This window comes from Carcharodon carcharias, chromosome 9 (assembly GCF_017639515.1).
Source record: "Carcharodon carcharias isolate sCarCar2 chromosome 9, sCarCar2.pri, whole genome shotgun sequence".
Classification (NCBI taxonomy): Eukaryota; Metazoa; Chordata; class Chondrichthyes; order Lamniformes; family Lamnidae; genus Carcharodon; species Carcharodon carcharias.
The window spans coordinates 4,157,098-4,177,573 of NC_054475.1; the positions used below are offsets into that span (position 1 = coordinate 4,157,098).

General features: G+C 40.5%; 1 protein-coding gene across 1 annotated transcript; it reads left to right on the forward strand.

Annotated features, from left to right (window-relative positions):
• Positions 1-6,724: 6,724 nt before the first annotated feature.
• Positions 6,725-19,740, forward strand: LOC121282623 (gastricsin-like). Its single transcript, XM_041196407.1, is given in 9 exon segments — positions 6,725-6,792; positions 8,817-8,982; positions 9,701-9,818; positions 9,935-10,053; positions 12,369-12,568; positions 14,669-14,791; positions 16,393-16,537; positions 17,567-17,665; positions 19,550-19,740. Coding segments are annotated over 9 exon segments (1,194 nt in total). The 3' UTR covers positions 19,706-19,740.
• The last annotated feature ends 736 nt before the right edge of the window (positions 19,741-20,476 follow it).

Sequence of the window (20,476 nt, forward strand, 5' to 3'; positions counted from 1 at the left end):
TCTCAGCTGAATATGACCCCTTTCTCAGCTGGCATCCACATATGTAGTCTTCTAGCAGCCATTGCTGGCTAGCACTGACAATAGGGAACCAGGATCCTGAGGGATTATAGTGTCACTACAAGAGCCCGGGGTCAAAACAGCTATTGCACAACTATGTGGGGGTTGAACCTGGGTTTTTGTTTTGGATGTGTGTAGATAACTACTAGCTGCATCAACTTGCTGAGCCCTCTGCAAACTGAAGAAACTTAAAGGACCAGTCACATCCACAGAAAGACCCCACAGGGGGGAAGAAAAGGCCATAATACTGAGGTAGAGAAATGTATTCTATTTAAATCTTGCACGGTTTGAAGTGTATACATTGAATAGATGGGAAATACAGATGTTCACTTGTGCGAAGATGCTTGCTCCCAGGCTTGCGGTTGACCATTGTGAATTCATTGGTACTGTAATGATTAACACATCAAACCTGTTCTCCAAAAGTTAATGTCAAATTGGTTCTGACTTGTTTATAGTTGAAAGTGATGCAGATCCTGTCTCTTCTACCACCCCCCACCCCAATAATAATAAAACTGGTCCTGTTCCAAATAGGGTACAGATTGCTGGTTTGTCAATATCAAGTAGGTTAAGGAACTAATTTTTAATCTTCCTCTCTACTGTAACCTCTGGAAAACTTGATCTCCATGTCAGTGTACAGTATCAGAGTGGCTATGGTATGGAGCTAGTAATTCAGAAGCTGGACTAATGCTGATCTGGAGACAAGTTCAAATTCTGCTGTGGAAAATGGGGTATTTAAATTCGGTTAAATCTGGAATTAAAAAAGCTAGCATTGGTAATGGTTGACCATATCTCTGAATTGCCATAGAAATTGTATCTGATTCACTAATGAGCTTTAGGGAAGGAAATCTGCTATACATACTGTAGGATCAAAACCCCTCCAACTGGGAAATTTATGGAACATAATTTCAAACCCGTGGACATGTTTTGACCTGATGATTGGAACTATAAATTACAAAAAAAAGCTGCATTCAGCAGTACAGGGCTGGGCAGCAAGAGGTTAATTCAGACATTTAGTTAAAAAACTGACTCATCAAAAGGCCATTTAGTCAATCAAGATTACCAATACAATTACACAGGATATATCATCAGTACAACACACTAGGAATTATGCAACCACCACAGACAATAGTATTGGAATGGGGTCATTCAAACCCTCGTTAACTTTGGAGCAAGGTCCTGTCACTGTGCCACCCCAAGCAGCAGGAGAATTACTCATCCAATGAGAAGTGATAGGTATTCGTCTGGATACATCTCCCTTAGAAAATCCCGTTTTGCTTCAACCAGCAGGAACTGATGACGTTTGTCCGGACGTTGCGTGGAATCAACTAAATGGGCATTGGAATAACAGGAAATATGTTTTGACATGTCTGAGTTATTATACAAGAAAGGCAGATCTGAGTTTCTGGGCTGCAGTTGGAAGGAGTGTCAAGGCTGGTTGCCTTGACTCCAGCCTACGTTCTACACCGGACAGACCAGCTGTTTTGGGGATTGTGTTTTCAGCCAAATCGTAGTGATGTTGGTCTGAGGCTAAAACAAAACTACCTGGAAAAACTCAGCAGGTCTGGCAGCATCAGTTCTGTTGAAGGGTTATTCGGATTCAAAACGTTAACTGTGTTCCTCTCTGCAGATGCTGTCAGACCTGCTGAGTTTTTCCAGGTGTTTTTGTTTTGGATTTCCAGCATCTGCAGTTTTTTGCTTTTATCTTGGTCTGAGGCTGTTGTGAAGATTTGGGGTGAAAACTTGATTTTTTTTTTTGGCGGAACCTTGTGACTTGTTTCAGCCATATTGTAGTACCATAAGATACAGGAGCAGAAATTAGGCCATTCAGCTCATCGAGTCTGCTCCGTCATTCAATCATGGCTGATAAGTTTCTTGACCCCATTCTCCCGCCTTCTCCCTGTAACCTTTGATCCCCTTACCAATCAAGAGCCTATCTATCTTGGTCTTAAACATACTCAATGACCTGGCCTCCACAGCCTTCTGTGGCAATGAATTCCATAGATTCACCACTCCCTGGCTAAAGAAGTTTCTCCTTATCTCTGTTCTAAAAGGTCTTCCCTTTACTCTGAGGCTGTGCCCTCGGGTCCTAGTCTCTCCTTCTAATGGAAACATCTTCCCCACGTCCACTCTATCCAGGCCTTTCAGTATTCTGAAAGTTTCAATCAGATCCCCGCCCCCTGCCCCCCCCCCCCCCCCCCCCCCCCCCCCCCCCGCCCCCCTCATCCTTCTAAACTCCATCGAGTATGGACCCAGAGTCCTCAAACATTCCTCATATGTTAAGCCTTTCATTCCTGGGATCATTCTCGTGAACCTCCTCTGGACCCTCTCCAGGGCCAGCACATCCTTCCTGAGATACGGGGTCCAAAATTGCTCACAATATTCTAAATGTGGTCTGACCAGAGCCTTTATAATGGCCTCTTTTTGTAAGTTTAAGCCCGAGTTGTTGTGACTTCAGGTCGGGTACTGGGAATGGGTTGTTTTAAATTTTGGGGTTTTGTACTGTGGGGTTGTGGGTGATTTCAATAAAGCAATTGTGAATCAGGAGAAATTTGTCTTGCTGGTCATTCTGTTCATACACTTGCAAATCTGGTGTCATGAACTCGAGTGTGGGGAGGGTCTCTGAGGGAAAAGAGGACCCCTACAATCTCTAATCTCTCTCATTTGTAACTCCAGACTCTTAGCTGCCCTTTGAAATGGCTTAGTAAACCATTCAGTTTCGTTCAAGAAAGTTCCTTTCTCGAGGGCATTGAGGGATGGGCGATGAATGCTGCTGTTGTTGGAGGCACCCAGATCCTGTAGAAAAGAGGGCAATTAAAACCAATCGCTCTGGTGCACTGACTCTCCTCATATATAACGTGCAACATTTTGATTAAACCCGCCCTCCTGACAATTGTGTCATTTGCTTGGTCAATAATTGCAAATATTTCATTGAAATGACAGCAGAGAAGGAATCTTTGATCCATTGTCTCTTCAAAAGCAACAACTTTTACATATTTTATATAGAATAATTGTGCCTTTATCATAATGAAATGTCCCAAGGCGCTTCAAGGAGAATTACAAATAAAAGTATGACATCAAGCCACAAAAAGTGACATTAAGTCAGAAGGCCAAAAGCTTGGTCAAAGAGGTAGGTTTTAAAGAAAGAGGGGCAGACAATAAAGGATCCCCTGCAGTATTACTGTAAATGCTTGGGCATTTTCAGTTGTAAAGCTGAAAGTATTCAATAGATGTACAACATATTATAAATGGAATCTTCCACTGTTCACCACAAAGTACTGATTATACTCAACCAGCCCATGTTTGCAAAACTCAGAACATAGTGTCTAATGTTAGATGTTAGTGATTGGGCAACACTTGCTACACAATCCTGATTGTGCTAAGATTTACACTGACAACCAAGAAGTGGGGCTTGCAGTGTGGCTCACTTACACGTGCTAGAAGCTTCATATATTCACACACATGGCCCTGTCCTTTGCAGACAGAAAGAACATGTCCATGCATTGTGCCTTTTTCAACTAAAAAGACTGGGCGAAGCCATTGCCTGGTTTGAATTTTAATAAAAGCTTGGAAGTTAACTGTTCCCTGGTGCATTCTCCATGGCAAAGCCTTTACCAATCAAAGTCCTCTTGTCAACCAATCAGCACCCTCTTCTCAAGCAGTGTGAATTGTGGTCCCCTTTACATTTGCTACTCTTGTGATTCTTCTGTCCTGATGAGTGAAAGATGAAAAGCCATGGCAGCATGTCTCTTTATTTCAGCAATACTAAAAGACAAACTTCTTGTAATACATTCCACATTTAATTGTATATAGTTTAAGCCATTTAATCAATTTGTTTTGGCAACTAAACCCCAGTTTTCTCCTTCAGTTGTTGGAATTCAACTAGTGGCCTGGGGCTTTTACCCATTCAGTTGCTGAACCTAGTTTAAAGTCCTTCAAGGAACCTTGTTATGACGTGAGGCAAGATGTCAATGTGCCTCTGTTACCTGAGTACAGCAAATAGTTTATTGAAAGTTATCTTCACTTATCCATTTTCCACTGATAATCAATTCACACAAAGAGGCTGATAATCACAGAGGGACCGTAAGGGTTAGGTGCAATTCCAAAGCATCAATAACAAAAACTTGACTAAGTAATCATTGTGTGTTCTTTCTTTTCCCTGTTGCTGTAAATTGATGTCGTAGCTGTGATATTTCAATTTACATTGGATATTCTCGTGTCGTTTTGCGCAGTCTATTAAAAGTGTTGAGTTGGACTTGTAAAACCAATAAAAACTGCAACAATGGAAGCTTCAAATTTTTTAAGCACAATATCATTCTGAATATAATATTTTGGAAGGGAGTATAATTAGAAATAATTTAGATTTTTGCTGATTAATCTGACGAATGGATAAGATATTTTATTGCCTATAGAAGACCATGGCACCAGAGATTTTCTTTCCCCAAGCTGCTGATTCTTCCTGGGGTGTAGTTTGAAGTGTGCTGACAGATCCCCTCTCCCCAAAGTGGCCATTCTTAATGTATCGACGTAGACAGTGAGCGTCAAATTATTTAACCATGATTTTCAAAAAATGCATTCATAGTATATTCTGGGACTCATGACCCCATATGTTTGTGCTAAAAGTCAGCAATGGTGCTATCTACCAGCATGTAACGCACCTTACACTTGTATTTTGCATTAGGTAATGGAAATTACCTACTGCACATGGCTGAATGTATAATCAGTTTCCCGAGATCGTTTCCATTTTGGTATGGAGTTTGCTCCTTATTTGCTGAAGGCATTAGCTCTCATGCATCCCTGATTTTAATCACTCCCACCATTGGTAGTTGTGTCTTCAGCTGCCTAGATCCTAAGCTCTGGAATTTGCTCCCTAGACCTCCCTACCGCTTCCTCCTTCTTTAAGATGCTCCTTAAAATATACCTCTTGGACCAAGCTAGTAGTTGTTTGGCCTAATACCTTACTTATATGGCTCGGTGTCAAATTTTGTTTGATAATGCTCCTACAAAAGTGCTATATAAATGCAAGTTTCACAGATGGCTGTTGCTCGCTGATGTCTCCAAGTATCAGTTATTCTCACATGAAACTTGACTGCGAATACCATAAAGTTAATTGAGGAAGTCATTATGGCCAAGATCAGGCATACCCTTGTCTAGAATGCAGTCTTCCAGCATGAATTGCTCTTTGCCAATCAGGAGCAGGAACCAAGTCCAATTTTTCCCTTGTCCAGGAATGCTTTGGCTAATTGTGTACACCCTTAATAGCGCCTGACTCAGCTAACTCAGTATAGATTGGAGTTTCAATCTGACTTTAACTCTGACCTATCAGTTGAGACTAGTTGAAGATTTCTGGTAAGCATTCTGTTTACCAAGCTTGGTTGCTTTTCTTTGGTATAGAAATATGAGATTCATTTTCCTAGTTGAAGCATAGATATTACAGATTTAGAACCCATATTTCCATCTATACATTGTTTAAGGTCATTCTATAGTAAGGTCAATTGTGATAGCAAAGTTCTAACACCAGAGACCAACAATGCAAACACAGAAATCATGAAACTCTGACTCCTGACATGTTCGAGGCCAGAGGATGAAAGGCTAATAGTTTGTAGTTTAACCTTGGCATGAATAACTGATGCATTAAATACTGAAACTTGTACTTCTACAGTGAAATAAGTACTTTGGAGTTCAACTACCAAATGCTACTGTTTGATTTAATTCTTAAGAGAAGAAAGTCTGTTTTATAAGGGACATTGAAAATGTGTATTGGTACCTGTGTGTTGTAGGGGATACTCGGTACTTCATGCAATTGGGATGAGTTCATGTACTAGAAATAGCCACTGCTTGTGCGGAAGCTCCAAGTTTCTCAGCTTGAGGGGCTGAATACAATATTTGTGGCATTTCAGAAACTAAAGGTTCTTAGAAAGCACATTATTGGGTGTTGTCAGCCTTGCGCAAATTTGTTGCTGAGGCAAAAGGAGTTTGAACAATAGCACAGGGGCCTATGAAAGACCATAAGAAGGTATCTTGTCCATGAAACTCACCACCTGCTCCCATGACCCTATTCCCACCAAACTGCTGGCCACCTTCACTTTCTGGCGCCCATGTTAGCTAATAATGTTAATTGTTCTCTCTCCTCAAATTCTGACACCCTCTCCTCCAAATCTGCCATTGTCACCCCATTCCTCAAAAAACCCAACACTTAACCCCTCTGTCCTTGCAAACTTCTGCCTCATTTCCATCCTGCATTATTCATAAATGCAAGACATTTTTTGTGAACAATACAAATGCATGTAGTTACTTACTGAATAGAATAGTTCACTTTCTCCACCTAATTCTATTTAAACACTTTTTTACTGTAACAATCCAATAATCATCAGAATTGTTCGATGCTTGTCTTCAGATGCAAGCTTTCTGACCAAAAAATTCTTATCAAGGTTACAGGAGGTTTAAGTCGTTTAAGGTTACTCTGTTTGTATTTTAAAATAAACAATGCAGCATTATCGTTCAAAGTTTGAGCTAAAATGACCTTCATTAGTGAAGTTGAAAAACAAATCACCTGTTTACTTGCGAGTATAAAGGCACCCAGCCTACTGCAATCTCCAGCACAATTCAAGGAATTGTGTGGACCTCAATTGACTCCAATCTTCCACGACACTCCACCAAAAGAAGCAAAATGAAGTTATTGATCATTGCACTGGTCTGTATCCAACTCTCTGAGTGTTTCCACAAGTAAGTCATTAAGCAATTTAATAACTTGACACCACTTGAAATTTTCACCAGATTATATGCTAGTTGGTGTGCATTTTGTTAAGAGGGATGTTTGTTTAAAGGAAAAGTTAATTCTGAAATAACTAAGCTTCATTTGCAGTCACGTATTAGAAGCAGGAAAACTAGTTATTGTCATACATGCCAAAATGAAAGACAGCCTTTGAAATTCTCAGTGTCAGAGGGACTGTGGATGCTCCAACATTGAACATATTGAAGAGAGCGATTGATGTATTTTTGGGTACTAAGGGAATCCTTAAGGGGATAGTGCAGGAAGGTGAAGTTGATGTAGAAAATCAGTCATGATATTGAATGGTGTGGCAGGCTTTAGGGGACGAATGGCCTACTCCCTGCTCCTATCTCTAATGTTCTTAAGATGGATAACTAGACAATATGAGCAAAAACTTAACAAGTTTAAGGGAAGATGGGAATTATTTCCCACAGTTTGGATGAAGAAGTCTCTTTATCCATTTGATTGTATCTGTCCAGAATACCAACCCTGTTTTTGGGGAGAGGGAGCCATAGTAAAAATGTCACTGGACTAGTAACCCAGGGGCCTAGTCTAATGCTCTGGAGACATGGGTTCAAATCCCACCATGGCAGCTGGTGGAATTAAAATTCAATTCATAAATCTGGAATTGAAAGCTGGTGTCAGTGATGGTGACCATGACAACAATCAAAGATTGTTGTTAAAAAAAAGACATCTGGTTCACTAATGCTCCTTATGAAAGGAAATCTGCCAGCCTTCTCCAGTCTGGCCTACATGTGCCTCCAGACCCACAGCAATGTGGTTGACTCTTGAATTGAACACTTCAGAGAGCAGTTAAAGACAATTACAGACGGGCAACAGATGCTGGCCTTGCCAATGATTCCCGCATCCCATGAAAGAATAAAGGAAAAGAAAAACCTTTAATATCCACCTAAACAGACAGGCAGAACCGTCACATCTTGCACCAATAAAGGTGCCTCTGAGAAATGCAACAGTCGGTCTCTGTGGCGCAATCTGTTAGCCCGTTTGGCTGTTAACCGAAAGGTTGGTGGTTCGAAGCCACCCAGGGACGAAGCTGTCGCAGTTTTCTCCCCATTAGCCTTCACTGGCACACAGTTCCTTGTTGTCATTGGGCCCTTCAACTGAATGTCAAGACTCCAGAAAAGTTGCCGGCTGTACTGATGGACTGGCTCAAATTCCCAAACCCTTCTGACCAAAACAGCAGAGTGCTATCAACGAACTCAGATTGCGTCACTTAAATAATTCAAGGAAATGAGTTAGATAAACATCTAATTAAGAAGGAGATTGAAGGATAACTTGGGGGAAAGGTAAGCAATAATTCATGGGATGCCCTGGTTCCTGTGCTGCTTACACAAAGTAATTGCTGTGCTTAGGAACCTTCAAAGCCAAGTAGTGAAATGCACGTGGGGATGAACAGAAATCCTGGGATACATTTTGCAAACTTCCTTTCAAGAGGTTAAATGGGTAGAATCCCTCATAAGAGTTGACAAAAGGTTATTATTCTGGATTTTGGTTACTGATCTGCTAAAATCTTGGGAATTTTCTGGAAATGACTGAAACACAAGCACAACCTTTTATTCAGTCTGCAGGAATTAGATTTGATTCTGGACAAGTCAGTGTGTAAAATACAGAAAAAAAGCAAGCTTAATAGTGTAAGTGCAAGCTCAGTTGGCTAGACGATTCAGAATAACACCAACAGCACAGGCCTGATCTCCGTTCTGGCTGAGGTAGAATTGGGGCTTGCCTCCTCACCCTGCCCTGTAACACAGTTACAGTGTAAGCAGTGGTTCAGTGGCCCTTAATTGGGGATGAAGAATAGTGTGAGAAAGGATCTAATTCTCATCGGGATCTGAACTCTTTTGAATTGTGTCAAATCTTGGAATTGTGTCAAATCTTGGAATGACAGTGAGTTCGTAAGTCTCACTTTTAAAGAAAGTTTGTTCCAGCTCTCAATTATTTGCTCACTGTCGATGGGCTTTTAACCTTTCAGAATGCCTTTGCACAGAGGTAAATCTGTGCGCGAGATCCTGAAAGAGCGTGGGGAGCTGAAAAAGTTCTTAGAAACTCACAAATATGATCCCGCCTTGAAGTACCGGCATCTCTTCCCCGGATACGAGTCAGAAGTTGCAGATGAGCCGCTCCTGAATTTCATAAACGTAAGTAAGAAAGGAAACTAATGTAAAGCAGAGGGAGGAATGTCGTCAAGTGAGGCTGAGTTAAAATGCTGTTGCATTGGGTTTGAGTTCCACGAGAGGCTGACTGTCCAGCTCATGTCAGCAGGGACAATGAGCAGCCAGACTGGTGATTATAAACTCTGATTTTTCAGCTCTCTGTTGGGTTTATAATCCCTTCTGCAACTGCCGCTTTCCAAGGAGAAGAGCACAGGAACGTCCCAGTGCAGGAATAGTCAACCTTAATAAGAAGGAGAGCCATTTAAAAAACAATTCAGTCAAAAACACAATAACTGGTTACTCAAATACCAGTAATAATGAAAAACAGGACAGAGACATGTTTTAGCAACATTTGATACAGAATAAGTTGTTCTCACGATTACAGTGTCAACAAAAGTTTAAGAAACAAGACATGATTACCGTCAAATGGATTTGATTGATCAAGGTGGGGAGGTCTACATGAGTCTGGAGCCATAGGTTGCAGACCCCTACTCCAGCCTAAGAAGCCAATAGCTGATCCTTTCTTCAGTCTTTCATTCCCAGAGCTATTCCCCTTTTTTAAACTTTTCTAGTTTTTAATGAGTCAGATTTAAAATAATTTGAGATTGATATTTTGGTTTCTCCCACTGATTAATGACAAAGCATGATTTTTATCCGGAGTAACAATGATCAATTCTAAGTTCCATTTTCAAACTTACACCAGAACTTCTACTATGGATCCATTACAATTGGTACCCCACCTAGGAGTTTCGAGGTTCTGTTTGACACTGGCTCTTCTAACCTTTGGGTCCCATCCATCTACTGTGACAGCGCAGCATGCAGTGAGTATAACTCAAACAAGTGATTATTCTCCCGGTTCTTTTTTGCCATTGTATGATCAGTTTACTTGCCACAGCCTTTGAAGGAAATAAATCATGATTCATTCCTTTCTTTTCAGGCCACCATAAGAGATATAATCCAAATCTATCCTCAACATTCAAAACAAATGGACAGCGCTTCAGCATAGCTTATGGTTCTGGTAGTTTAACTGGATATTTTGGATATGACACTGTTAACGTAAGTATTACATGGTTCTAACCAAAAAGGTATCAGTCATTTCAAAAAGATGACCCTTCATTTATATAGCATCTTTTGTGGCCTTGGGATGCCCCAAAAATACTTAATACAGCTTTAATACAGGAAATGTGGCAGCCAATTTGGGCTTAACCAGGTTCACAAACAACAATGAGATAATTACCAGGTAATCTGTTTTTAATGATATTGGTTGAGGGATATAGATGGACCCTGCTCTTGTGCTGCCGGATCTTTTACATCCACTTGAGAGGGCAGACGGGGTCCCAGATTTAATGTCTTATCCAAAAGATGGCACCGCTGATGGTGCTGCACCCCCTCAGTACTGTACTACAGCGTCAGCCTAGAATTTCAAGTCTCTGGAGTAGGACCTGAACCCAGAATACTCTGACTCTGAGGCGAGAGTGCTATCTACTGAGTCGTTGATAATTAGCCTAAGCTTTAATGCCTCAGCGATTGATAGAGTGGAGCTTTCACCCTGCTGTTGATGCCCTGCTAATTCTAACCATATTTCCAATGCAAGGGTCATTTACCTGCAGGAGGTAGAGTTATATCAGGGTATACAAGGTTTGCCAGGGAATTATGCCAGTATAAGAGAGGAGACATATTGGGCCAGGTCTATTGATACATTACTATTTCTCCAGTTTCGTTTTGATCATCAAATGGTCAATTACCTTCCTCCAACTTTTTAAGAAACACATGATATGTCAACCCTCACTTTTCAATTCACCTTTTGTGTGGATTTCTGAATGCCAGACTATAGGGCCCTGTGTCCAATATCCAAAAAGAACATAAATCTACTTGTATTTAACATGCAGCTACCCACATGTGAGCAGGCTCATTTCCCCTCAGCTAGACCTGACAGGTAGGTGACAATGCAAAGGAATGCAGTCTCTCCCGAGTTTTTTACCTCTTTGTTCCCAGCCTGGACCTGCTGAAACATTGGTGGGTGCAAGGCAGAAAGCCCAGGCTAATGTGAATTGTGCATCAAAGGTCCTAGGTATTGACTGCACACTGCTTCTTGCAGGGGAGGTGGTGGTGTAGTGTTATTGTCACTGCATTGCTAATCCAAAGGCCCCCAGGGTAATGCTCTGGGGACCTGGGTACAAACCCCACCATGGCAGATGGTGGAATTTGAATTCAATAAAAAATCTGGAATTAAAAGTCTAATGATGGCCATGAAACCATTGCCAATTTTTGTAAAAACCCATCTGGCTCAGTAATGTCCTTTAGAGAAGGAAATCTGCCATTCCTACCTGGTTTAGCCTACATGTGACTCCAGACCCCACAGCAATGTGGTTGACTCTTAAATGTCCTCTAAACAAGGGCAATTGGATAGGCAATAAATGCTGGCATAGCCAGTGACGCCCACATCCCAAGAATGAATTAAAAAAAATGATATTGCAGTCATTTTCTCTTGCCTGTGTTAATCAGCCCCAATGATGTCCAGTATTACTGACCGCTGCTGCCTACATAGATAACCAAAAGGTATAAAGTTCACATGAAAATGAAGCAGTCTACTGGCAGTTTGTCATTTGGAACAATTGATCCAATAATTTTAATTAAGCAATGAAAATGGCACAGCAAAGTATGAATTTATTACTAAATATTGGATTACCAGATGAGACGAATTTAGCAATTTTGGATCAGAGGAGAGGACTACCAAGTACCAGGGAGTGATGTTCAGGTCAGAATCTCATCTCCTGCTGCTTGCGTTTTCATCCAAAGGCTTATGATGTCATAAGTTGAGTTGATGGTTACCTTATAATTCAAATAGAGAATGTTACAAATATCATTGCAGTAAAATCAATGAGTAATGTTAGCACAGTTGATTTCCACAAGGTACTGTCTCAAGTTAACGCTGCACTAAGAAAATGTTTTGTTGCTGCTCTTATGAGTTATTTAAATGTCAGCCATGGGACTCGGGTTGAGGCCTATGATTCCCCAAGCTCGCCAAAACCAGAGATCAAAAAAAGGGCAAGTTGAGACATGGGATGGCCTCTTCTGTCTTGCTCCAGCTGATGGGTTGTACAGTGGCGTTACTGTGGTACATGAGGAGTTTGGTGGTAGCTCCCCAAGTCTGAACCGAGATTGTGCCGAATCTGGTGTTCAAGCAAAATGATGTAAAGGAATAAAACTATTCTGCTCATTTTGAAACAATCTGTATTAGGAGCATTGTTGTTGGTTTTGAATGAATCAATCAATGGCTCAGGTTTTGGAATCATCAGTCAGTTGGATTGAATTTTGTTTCTAAGCTTTTGTGTAATATTTCCTGTTCCTCTTTTTGTTTCCCTCCCAAGGTTGCAGGCATTTCTATTCCAAATCAGGAATTTGGTCTCAGTCTGTCTGAACCCGGGACTGCCTTTGAGTATTCCAAATTTGGTGGAATCCTTGGTCTTGCATACCCAGGACTTTCAGCAGGGGGTGCCACAACAGTGTTCGATAGCATGATGCATGATAATCTGGTGTCATCACCGATGTTTTCTGTATACCTGGGCAGGTAAGAGGATGCGATCATAATGAAATAATGAAATCAACTAAAGGATAGTCTGCATTAAACTGATTGTCTTGACCAAAACTTGAGGGAGACGTTTCTTAAGAAATCGTGGGAATCCCATAGTCTAAAACTCAAATAGATGATTAAAGCAAGATTGATCATTAACTAATGACCCAGAAAGAGCAGTGACTGTTATACAGTAGGAAAGGTAGCAGCCAGTTTGTGCACAATAAGATCTCTAAACAGCAATGACCAGGTAGTCTGCTTTTTAATTATGTAGGTTGAGAGAGAAACTTTGGCAATAGTGGAGCTCCCAACTCTTTTTCAAAAAGCTACAATGGGACTTTTCATGTCCACCCAAGAGGCAAATGAGGCCTTGGTGTAACTCCTTATCTGAGAGCCGACATCTCCAACAGTGCAGCACTCCTTCAGTACTGGAGTGTCAATTGAGATTTTTGTGCTCGAGTCTCCGGAGTGGAATTTCGACTCATAACCTTGTGACTTAATAGTGAGAGTGTTACCACTGATCCACAGCTGACGCTGAACCATGTGTTGAAAGTTGAATAGCACTACAGCACACTTTTAATTAAGATCAGCATACAATCATGAGTTATTAAAGATATGTTTCTATGGAGCAGTGCCATGAGTGAGTGATATGAGCCTATACTATAACTGGAAATAATGATGAACCTTTGATAGTGACGACTTGTGAAGGAATCAGTGTAAAGCAATATGGTCATAATGAAGGCAAAAGAGCTATTTCCCTATAAAAATTTAAAAGGGTACCCTCTTTTTAAAAAAAGATGGGTTCACAAAGGTTCAGCTACATATTCTGACAAGTTAGGGCTTAGCTCGTCTTAACTGCAATAAGGATTCATTTATGAGAAGGGACACACAAAAAAGATGCAGATAAACACATTTTCCTTTTAAGCCAGGAAAACAGCCTAATATAAAACTTGATAACTAAACCACATTCAGGTTGCAAATTTTGCAATTCAGAAACATGTTCAAAGCTTCTAACACAGACCCTTCTGACTGAGGAAAAATTTTGATCAAGCATGACTGTTCAATAAGGTTCTCTTTCCTGGTATATGTGAGGCCCATGACGTAATTGGAATTTGGTAGTTACAAATTTCCTCAGAATTGAATAGGGTTGTTCTTCAGGGAAATTAACAATGATCAAAGCCAAAATTTGGAGCATAAAAAGGGGGACCTCATGACACTTGAGAAACCACACCTACACATGAGAGATTAATTATGCAGTTTTAAAAAATACTGAGAGTATTTAGGAGCAAACCGGGTAAGGCAGATTCACTTAACCAGTTTAGACAAGTCTCATTCAGTTGGGGGATTAAGGCAAATATCACTTTAATATTTGATGGATTTCCTACTTAAAATTATTTTTACTGCAACAATTAAAATTTTAAACCGGATTCCCGACTAGAAATAACATTATATCATTTCTTGTTTTCCTGGAACCTATCTAAAGTTGTGATTCACTGTTTACAACGAGCCTTTCAATTGCATGTTTGGTTCTTTAATAAACTTTTATATATTTTAGAATTTATAAAGCATAGTCTTTGTATCACTCACTCTAAAGCCCGACATTGTACTCCCTTAGGCGGGCGAGTACAATACTGAAAAGTTTTTATCCGGACTCTTATCTGGGAAAATTATAATCTGGCTTTAATTCACTAAAAGGCTGTCTGGAATATGGTAATTACCTCGCCTGCCTTTTTTCCCTTTAGAAGAGACGGATCAGTCCTTCAGACTCATGTAAGCGTCGCTGGGATCTGTCTTTCTCAACCTGAAGTTGAGAAGAACCATTTGAGACGTATGCCTGATCTCGGATTGTCGCAAAAAGGGGCTAGGGTAACAATACACCATAATCTGTTGGTCAATGATTATTTGATGGTAATTGTGATTCAAAATCTAGGGCAATGTGTTTTGCTCAAGCTCAGATATGGGCTCAGATACTATACCAGTGAGTGGAGAGACGTGTATTTCAATCAGTCGCTTGAAGCTAGATGAGGGCAACTAATGTTTCAACACTGATGCACTAATTGAAACATCAGTAAAGCTGAATATGTTTCTTCTTTCCAGGGAATCGAGTAGTCAAATAGGTGGTGAAGTGACATTTGGAGGAGTTGACGATACGTTGTATACTGGTGAAATTGTCTGGGTCCCTGTTCTTCAAGAGCTGTACTGGCTTATCCCTATGCAAGGGTAAGTAAGAAATGAGTGATTGCTTACATTGTGGCTCCTACTGGCCACAGTTCACCTTGAAAAACACATTATATCATTTTAATAAATATAATGAATTAGAGCACATAATACCTATAAAACATATTTCCAACAGAACATGAACTCCAAGCTCTTATGATTCCTACTTACAGATTTATATTAACCCCAAGCCCTGAATATATAATTTTAAACTTATTTAAAAAGAGAGGTTCAAGTGCACAGGGCCACTTAGTCTGTCCAGTCCACTGTGACGAGAAATTTTTCGTCACAATGTTAATTCCTTTTTAATCTCTCTGGAGTTCATGCCACTAATATTCTGAAAGACCTTATCTGAAAGACCATTCCAGGTATTGATCACTTTTAGAATGAAGAACTGTTTTGTGACATCTAGCCTCTTTTCAGCAGTCTCCTTGTCCTGCAGCCATGTTGTAACTGGGGAAGGTTCAAATTGATTTACTAGAATGTTACCAGAAGTGAGAGATTATACCTTCAGGAAACATTGAACAATCTGAGGCTCCTTCCTCCAGAAGAGAAAAAGGCTGAGGAATAACCTCAGAGAATTCTTTAAGATTACAGAAAGGTTTGATAAGGCAGGTGCAGAGAAGATGTTTTCACTTGTGGATAAGAACAGAATTGGGGCCATAAGCGTAAGGTAATCACCAATAAATCCAATAAGGAGCTCAGGAGTAACTTCTTTACACACAGTGATCAAGATGTGGAACTAACTACCACAAGGAGTAAATGAGGTGAATACCATTGATGAATTTCAGGGACAGCTAGGTGAGTGCAAGGGGGAGAAAGGAATGGAAGAATATGTTGACAGGATGAGATGAAGAAGGGTTGAAGGTGACTCGTGAGGAGCATAAACACTGGCATGGATCTGTTGGTCTGTATAGCTGGTTCCAGTGCTGTAAATGCTATGTAACTTGAAATGGTGATCAGAATTAACCATTTCTATTTCATTCAGTATAGTACTATTGGATAAATTCAGAATGGCTGGCAAAAATTGGATATGATACTGGCACTGGAATTGATGTACTTTGACATCTTGGTGAGGACATATCCTGCAGTGCATGTGGGGGAGGAAGGTTTAAGGACCAATTCTCTTGGGTAAATTTGTTCATAGGATGTGACCATCAGGGCAAGCTCAGCATTTATTGCCCATCCCTAATCGCCCTTGAGAAGCTGTTGGTTATCTGCCATCTTAAACTGCTGCAGTCCATGTGGTGTTAGGAAGGGATTTACAGGATTTTGATTCTGAATCATGAGTAAAGAAGATTGAAAAGAAAAGATGAAGACAAGTTTCCAAACTCAGAAATCTGAAATGTCAGAAAGAAGCTAGAATTTCTCCTTATAAAGAAGGAGTGCTGGAATGAGAAGGTCTGGAGAGAGAAATGTTTCGAGTCCAATATGACTCCTCCTCTTTGACAATTTCTCCTTGTTAAAACAAGTGAAAGAATAAGGAAATTAAAAGTGGATATAACAAAGGTAAACAAAAAAAGGGTCTTGTAGGGACTGCTACATGGTTCTAAATTACGACTTAACATAAATGAATAAATAAATAATGGAACTCTGTTTTCCAGTGTGCTTCTGGATGGCCAGCCTACCTTCTGTACCCAAGGATGCCAAGCTATGGTTGACACTGGTACTTCCTTGCTCACTGCACCAAGTCAGGAATTAGAACAACTGCTGCAAAAGATTGGCGCCTATCAGGATGAGTACGGTGAGGTAAGCTTTGCTAACAAGTGCTAACTGATACAGATTCTAGACTGTATCAGTACTAGGACTGTAGTGACACCTTTTGGCCATAATAGTGGAGTGCATGTTGACAAAACCATCCTTACGGCTCAGGGACCTGGGTTTCATGCAGCTTACTGCAGTGGATGGCCACCTCTGCTATTTGATTGTTGTTAGAATCCTGAGTAAAATTAATTTTAGTGGTCTCCATTGAATCATTAATTGATTTAAGTCCCAGCGAGTGCGCACAAATGTTTCACTTTTATTTGGAGGAGTCACACAATAAGCTGGTGTGGGCAACTAAAACCCTGTCCTACCAATATCATGTAGATACCACTCTTTTGAGACTGCACATGAGTGGACACTGGGGCAGTGTTGAGACAGGATTTCCCAGGTTTTTGACCATGCTGCCCCAAGGCGTAAGCTGATATTTTGAAGCTGTGTTGTGTGATATTTGTAACGGAGGTGTCAAACACATTTAAAATAATTGGATTAAAATCTTCTTTAAAACAAAAGGATTTCATCAGAACTTTTTGTGCAGTGTGATCTCAAGTGGCGTTTAGGGAAACTACAATGAACAACAATTGGCTTTAGTAAACCACTTTAGTCTTCACATGACCCAATGACACTGGCACATTTTAGAAGAGATTGCCTAGTTCATGCAATATAACAAAGTACTGAGTAAGACCCTCTCCTCTGGCAAGGTACTCTACACTGCAACAACTCCCTGTGTGAAGAAATTTCTCCTTAATCACTCTTAGTAAGGATTTTAAATTGATAGAACATTGACTTTGACTGCCCATCTGGTGGAAATAGTCTTTTCCAATACAGTATACCAAAAGCCTTCAATGTAAAAATCACTTTAAAATATTTTTGTATGGTTCACTCCTTCAGTAGAAATGAAGCTATTGGAGATAGGTTATCTGCGGAATAACACTTGACCCAGTGATTCCTTGCTGTGCATTGTTTATACAAGCTACACATGCAGATCTACTGAATGCTTTCTTCTTTATATAATAGTACGCGGTCAACTGTGATACTGTAGGAAACCTGCCTTCCTTGACCTTTGTAATCAATGGAGTTGATCTCACTATTCCAGCCTCAGCCTACATCCAACAGGTATGTAAAACAACTGTCTTTTTTTTAAGCCAATGTTTGATGTGACTCAGTTTAATCAAAATAGCTGCAACACGAACTGGAAAATCTGTCTGTTTTGTTAATTCATGGGACGTGGCTGTCACAGGCAAAGGCAGAATTTTTGCCCATCCCAAATTGTCCTTGAGAAGGTGGTCCTAAGCCACCTTCTTGGATACAACTAAGCTTGCTAGACCATTTTCAAGGGCAGCCACATTGCTGTGAGCCTGGAGTCACATGTAAGTCAGACCTGGTTAGGATCGCTAAAGAATGTGAGTGAGCCAGATGGGTTTTATAATGATCTGGTAGTTTCATGGTCATCGATACTGAGGCTAACTTTTTAACCCAGATTTTATTTAACTAATTGAATTTAAATTCCCCAGATACCAGTGGTGGGATTTGAACTAATATCTCTGGATCATTCGTCCAGGCTTCAAGATTACTAGCCCAATTATATAACCACTGTGCTACTGTACCCTATTATTACTTTGTAAAAAATAAAGCATTAGAAGCAGAGAATTTCCTTATAAAGAAAATGTTTATGATTTTGCTGCAAATAGTCCATGGGCAGAATATTACGCTCGGCGAGTGGGCTTGCACCCGACATGCCTGAGCGTAAAATGCCACGCGATGTCGGGTGAGCGTCCTGACATCATCGCGCAGTCCTGCGATATTTCGTTCGGCGGGTGCGCTCCGGAGTCAGCTGTGCGCCCGCTGACAGTTAAAAGGCCTATTAAGGGCCATTAAGAAGCTAATTAAATTCAAATTTACACGGCCTTGTCCAACCTTGGCGGGCAGGCGAAAAGGCCAAGCGGCCTTTACATTTTTTTTAGGAAATCTTATCTACAGGCGGGATGAGATTTTCTAAAGCAAATAAACATCAAATAAAAATTTTAGTTTTGAATTAAAAACACGCACAAGCTCATGTGATGGTGACTTGAGGGGACATGTTTTATGACATTTTTATTTCCTTTATTTATTTTTTTTAAACTGCGCTTCAACTCCCTGAAGCAGCTCTGTGCCTCAGAGAGATCGACGCGCTGTTTCGTGCGCACGTGTGAAGATCGCACTAGGCCTGCTCGCCGTACTCCCCCACCCGCACTGGCACTGGCGCTGGTGTTCCACGTTGGGTGGGCCTTAATTGGGCCGCCCGCTTGAAATCGTGGTGAGGAGCTGATCGCAGGCTGTGGTCGGATTCCCGAGCACCCACGCCAAGGGCAAAATCCTGCCCATAAGAGAAATGTTGTTATTTGAGGGAGGGCAAAAAATTATATCAGTTCTCTAATCTAACTTGCATTTAATCTCTCTTCACTATGTCATCTTCCATTGAGCTGTTGTACTGTAAATTTCTTTATGATTGCATTTAGTGAAGATAATGTGATCTGAAAGGTGATGAATTTTGTGAGCAGAATAGATTTATTTTTCCCCATCCCTTCCATCCCTTCCCACTTTATTCCCCTCTTTCTCCAGTGGGATTTATGACATCACACACAGATAATTCTACTTACTGATGGAAGAATCATAAAATTCCCATCTTCAAATGGCTGAAGAATTGAAGACTGAACTTGAGCTATTTGAATGGGAGCCAAAAGCCTTACTTGTCAGAGATAGCTGTCTACCAAATAAAATAGTGTAAAAAAGTGCACGTTAACATTAATAGTTTTAACCAATTTGTGCAATTATTATTATTAACTCTTTAGAAAATAATCTTTCTTTTGCCAATCCTATAATGAGGCCAGAAAAGTGTAAACTGAAAATATTTCTATAGGATTTCAGTCTAAAAGCTGAAGTTAATAAACCTTTACTAAATATTTGCTTCTTTAATCTGTTCATGAGTCTAATAGAATGTTGTTATCTCATGTTTTACAGAGTTATGGTGTTTGTGCTGTTGGGTTTGAGTCCACCTACCTGCGTGCTCCTACTGAAAATGGACCATTTTGGATCTTGGGTGATGTCTTCCTGAGGGAGTTCTATTCTATTTACGACAGAGGGAACAACAGAATGGGATTTGCTAAAGCTGTCTAAGCTCTGTAACTTATCCCTGTAACTCTGCAAGTGACTCCCTGCCTGACATCAGTGATCTTCCTTAATAGAATGATTTCAGTAAATTCCCTCCAACACTTTGAGTGTCTGTTATTTCAAATGAGGCTTTGTGCTGATATTACCTGGCCGTGACCTTACTCATTAGTCAGGTTTTTGCCTAGTGTCAGCCGCATCCTTTTTGCTGAAATATTTCACTCTTTATTTGAGAAACAATTTCTCCTGTCTGTAAACACGAAATACTATAAAGCATTGCAAAATACTAATCCTGGTTTGTCTAGTTCTTGTCTTGTTGATGTTCAAGGATTTGTTAGTGATGGTCAAGCACCTGTAAACTAACAGATTTCGTATTCCAGCCAATCTCTGATGATAAAGTACAGACTGTGTCTCATGTTATACACAAGTGATTTCCTTTCACTCATGACCTGATCTGACAAAGCAATTTTAAAATTCGTGGACTGATGAAAACCTCTCTCCATAGCCTCATCATTCCACATCTCTGTACACCCTTGCAGCCCTACAACCCTCTGCGATCTTCACATTCCTCCAATTCTGCCCTCTTGCGCATCCCTGATTTCCAGTCTCCACCATTGGTGTTTCAGCATCCCAACCTGTGCAGTATTTTGCTTTTCAAGCCTGAATTAGGTAGAATGATATGGAAGAAAAGGAGGCAATTCCCATGTTGTGTCTTTGACTGCACTTTGAAAGTCCACTCCCCTCTCCCCAGAGACCTACAAATATTTTCTTTTCAGGTAT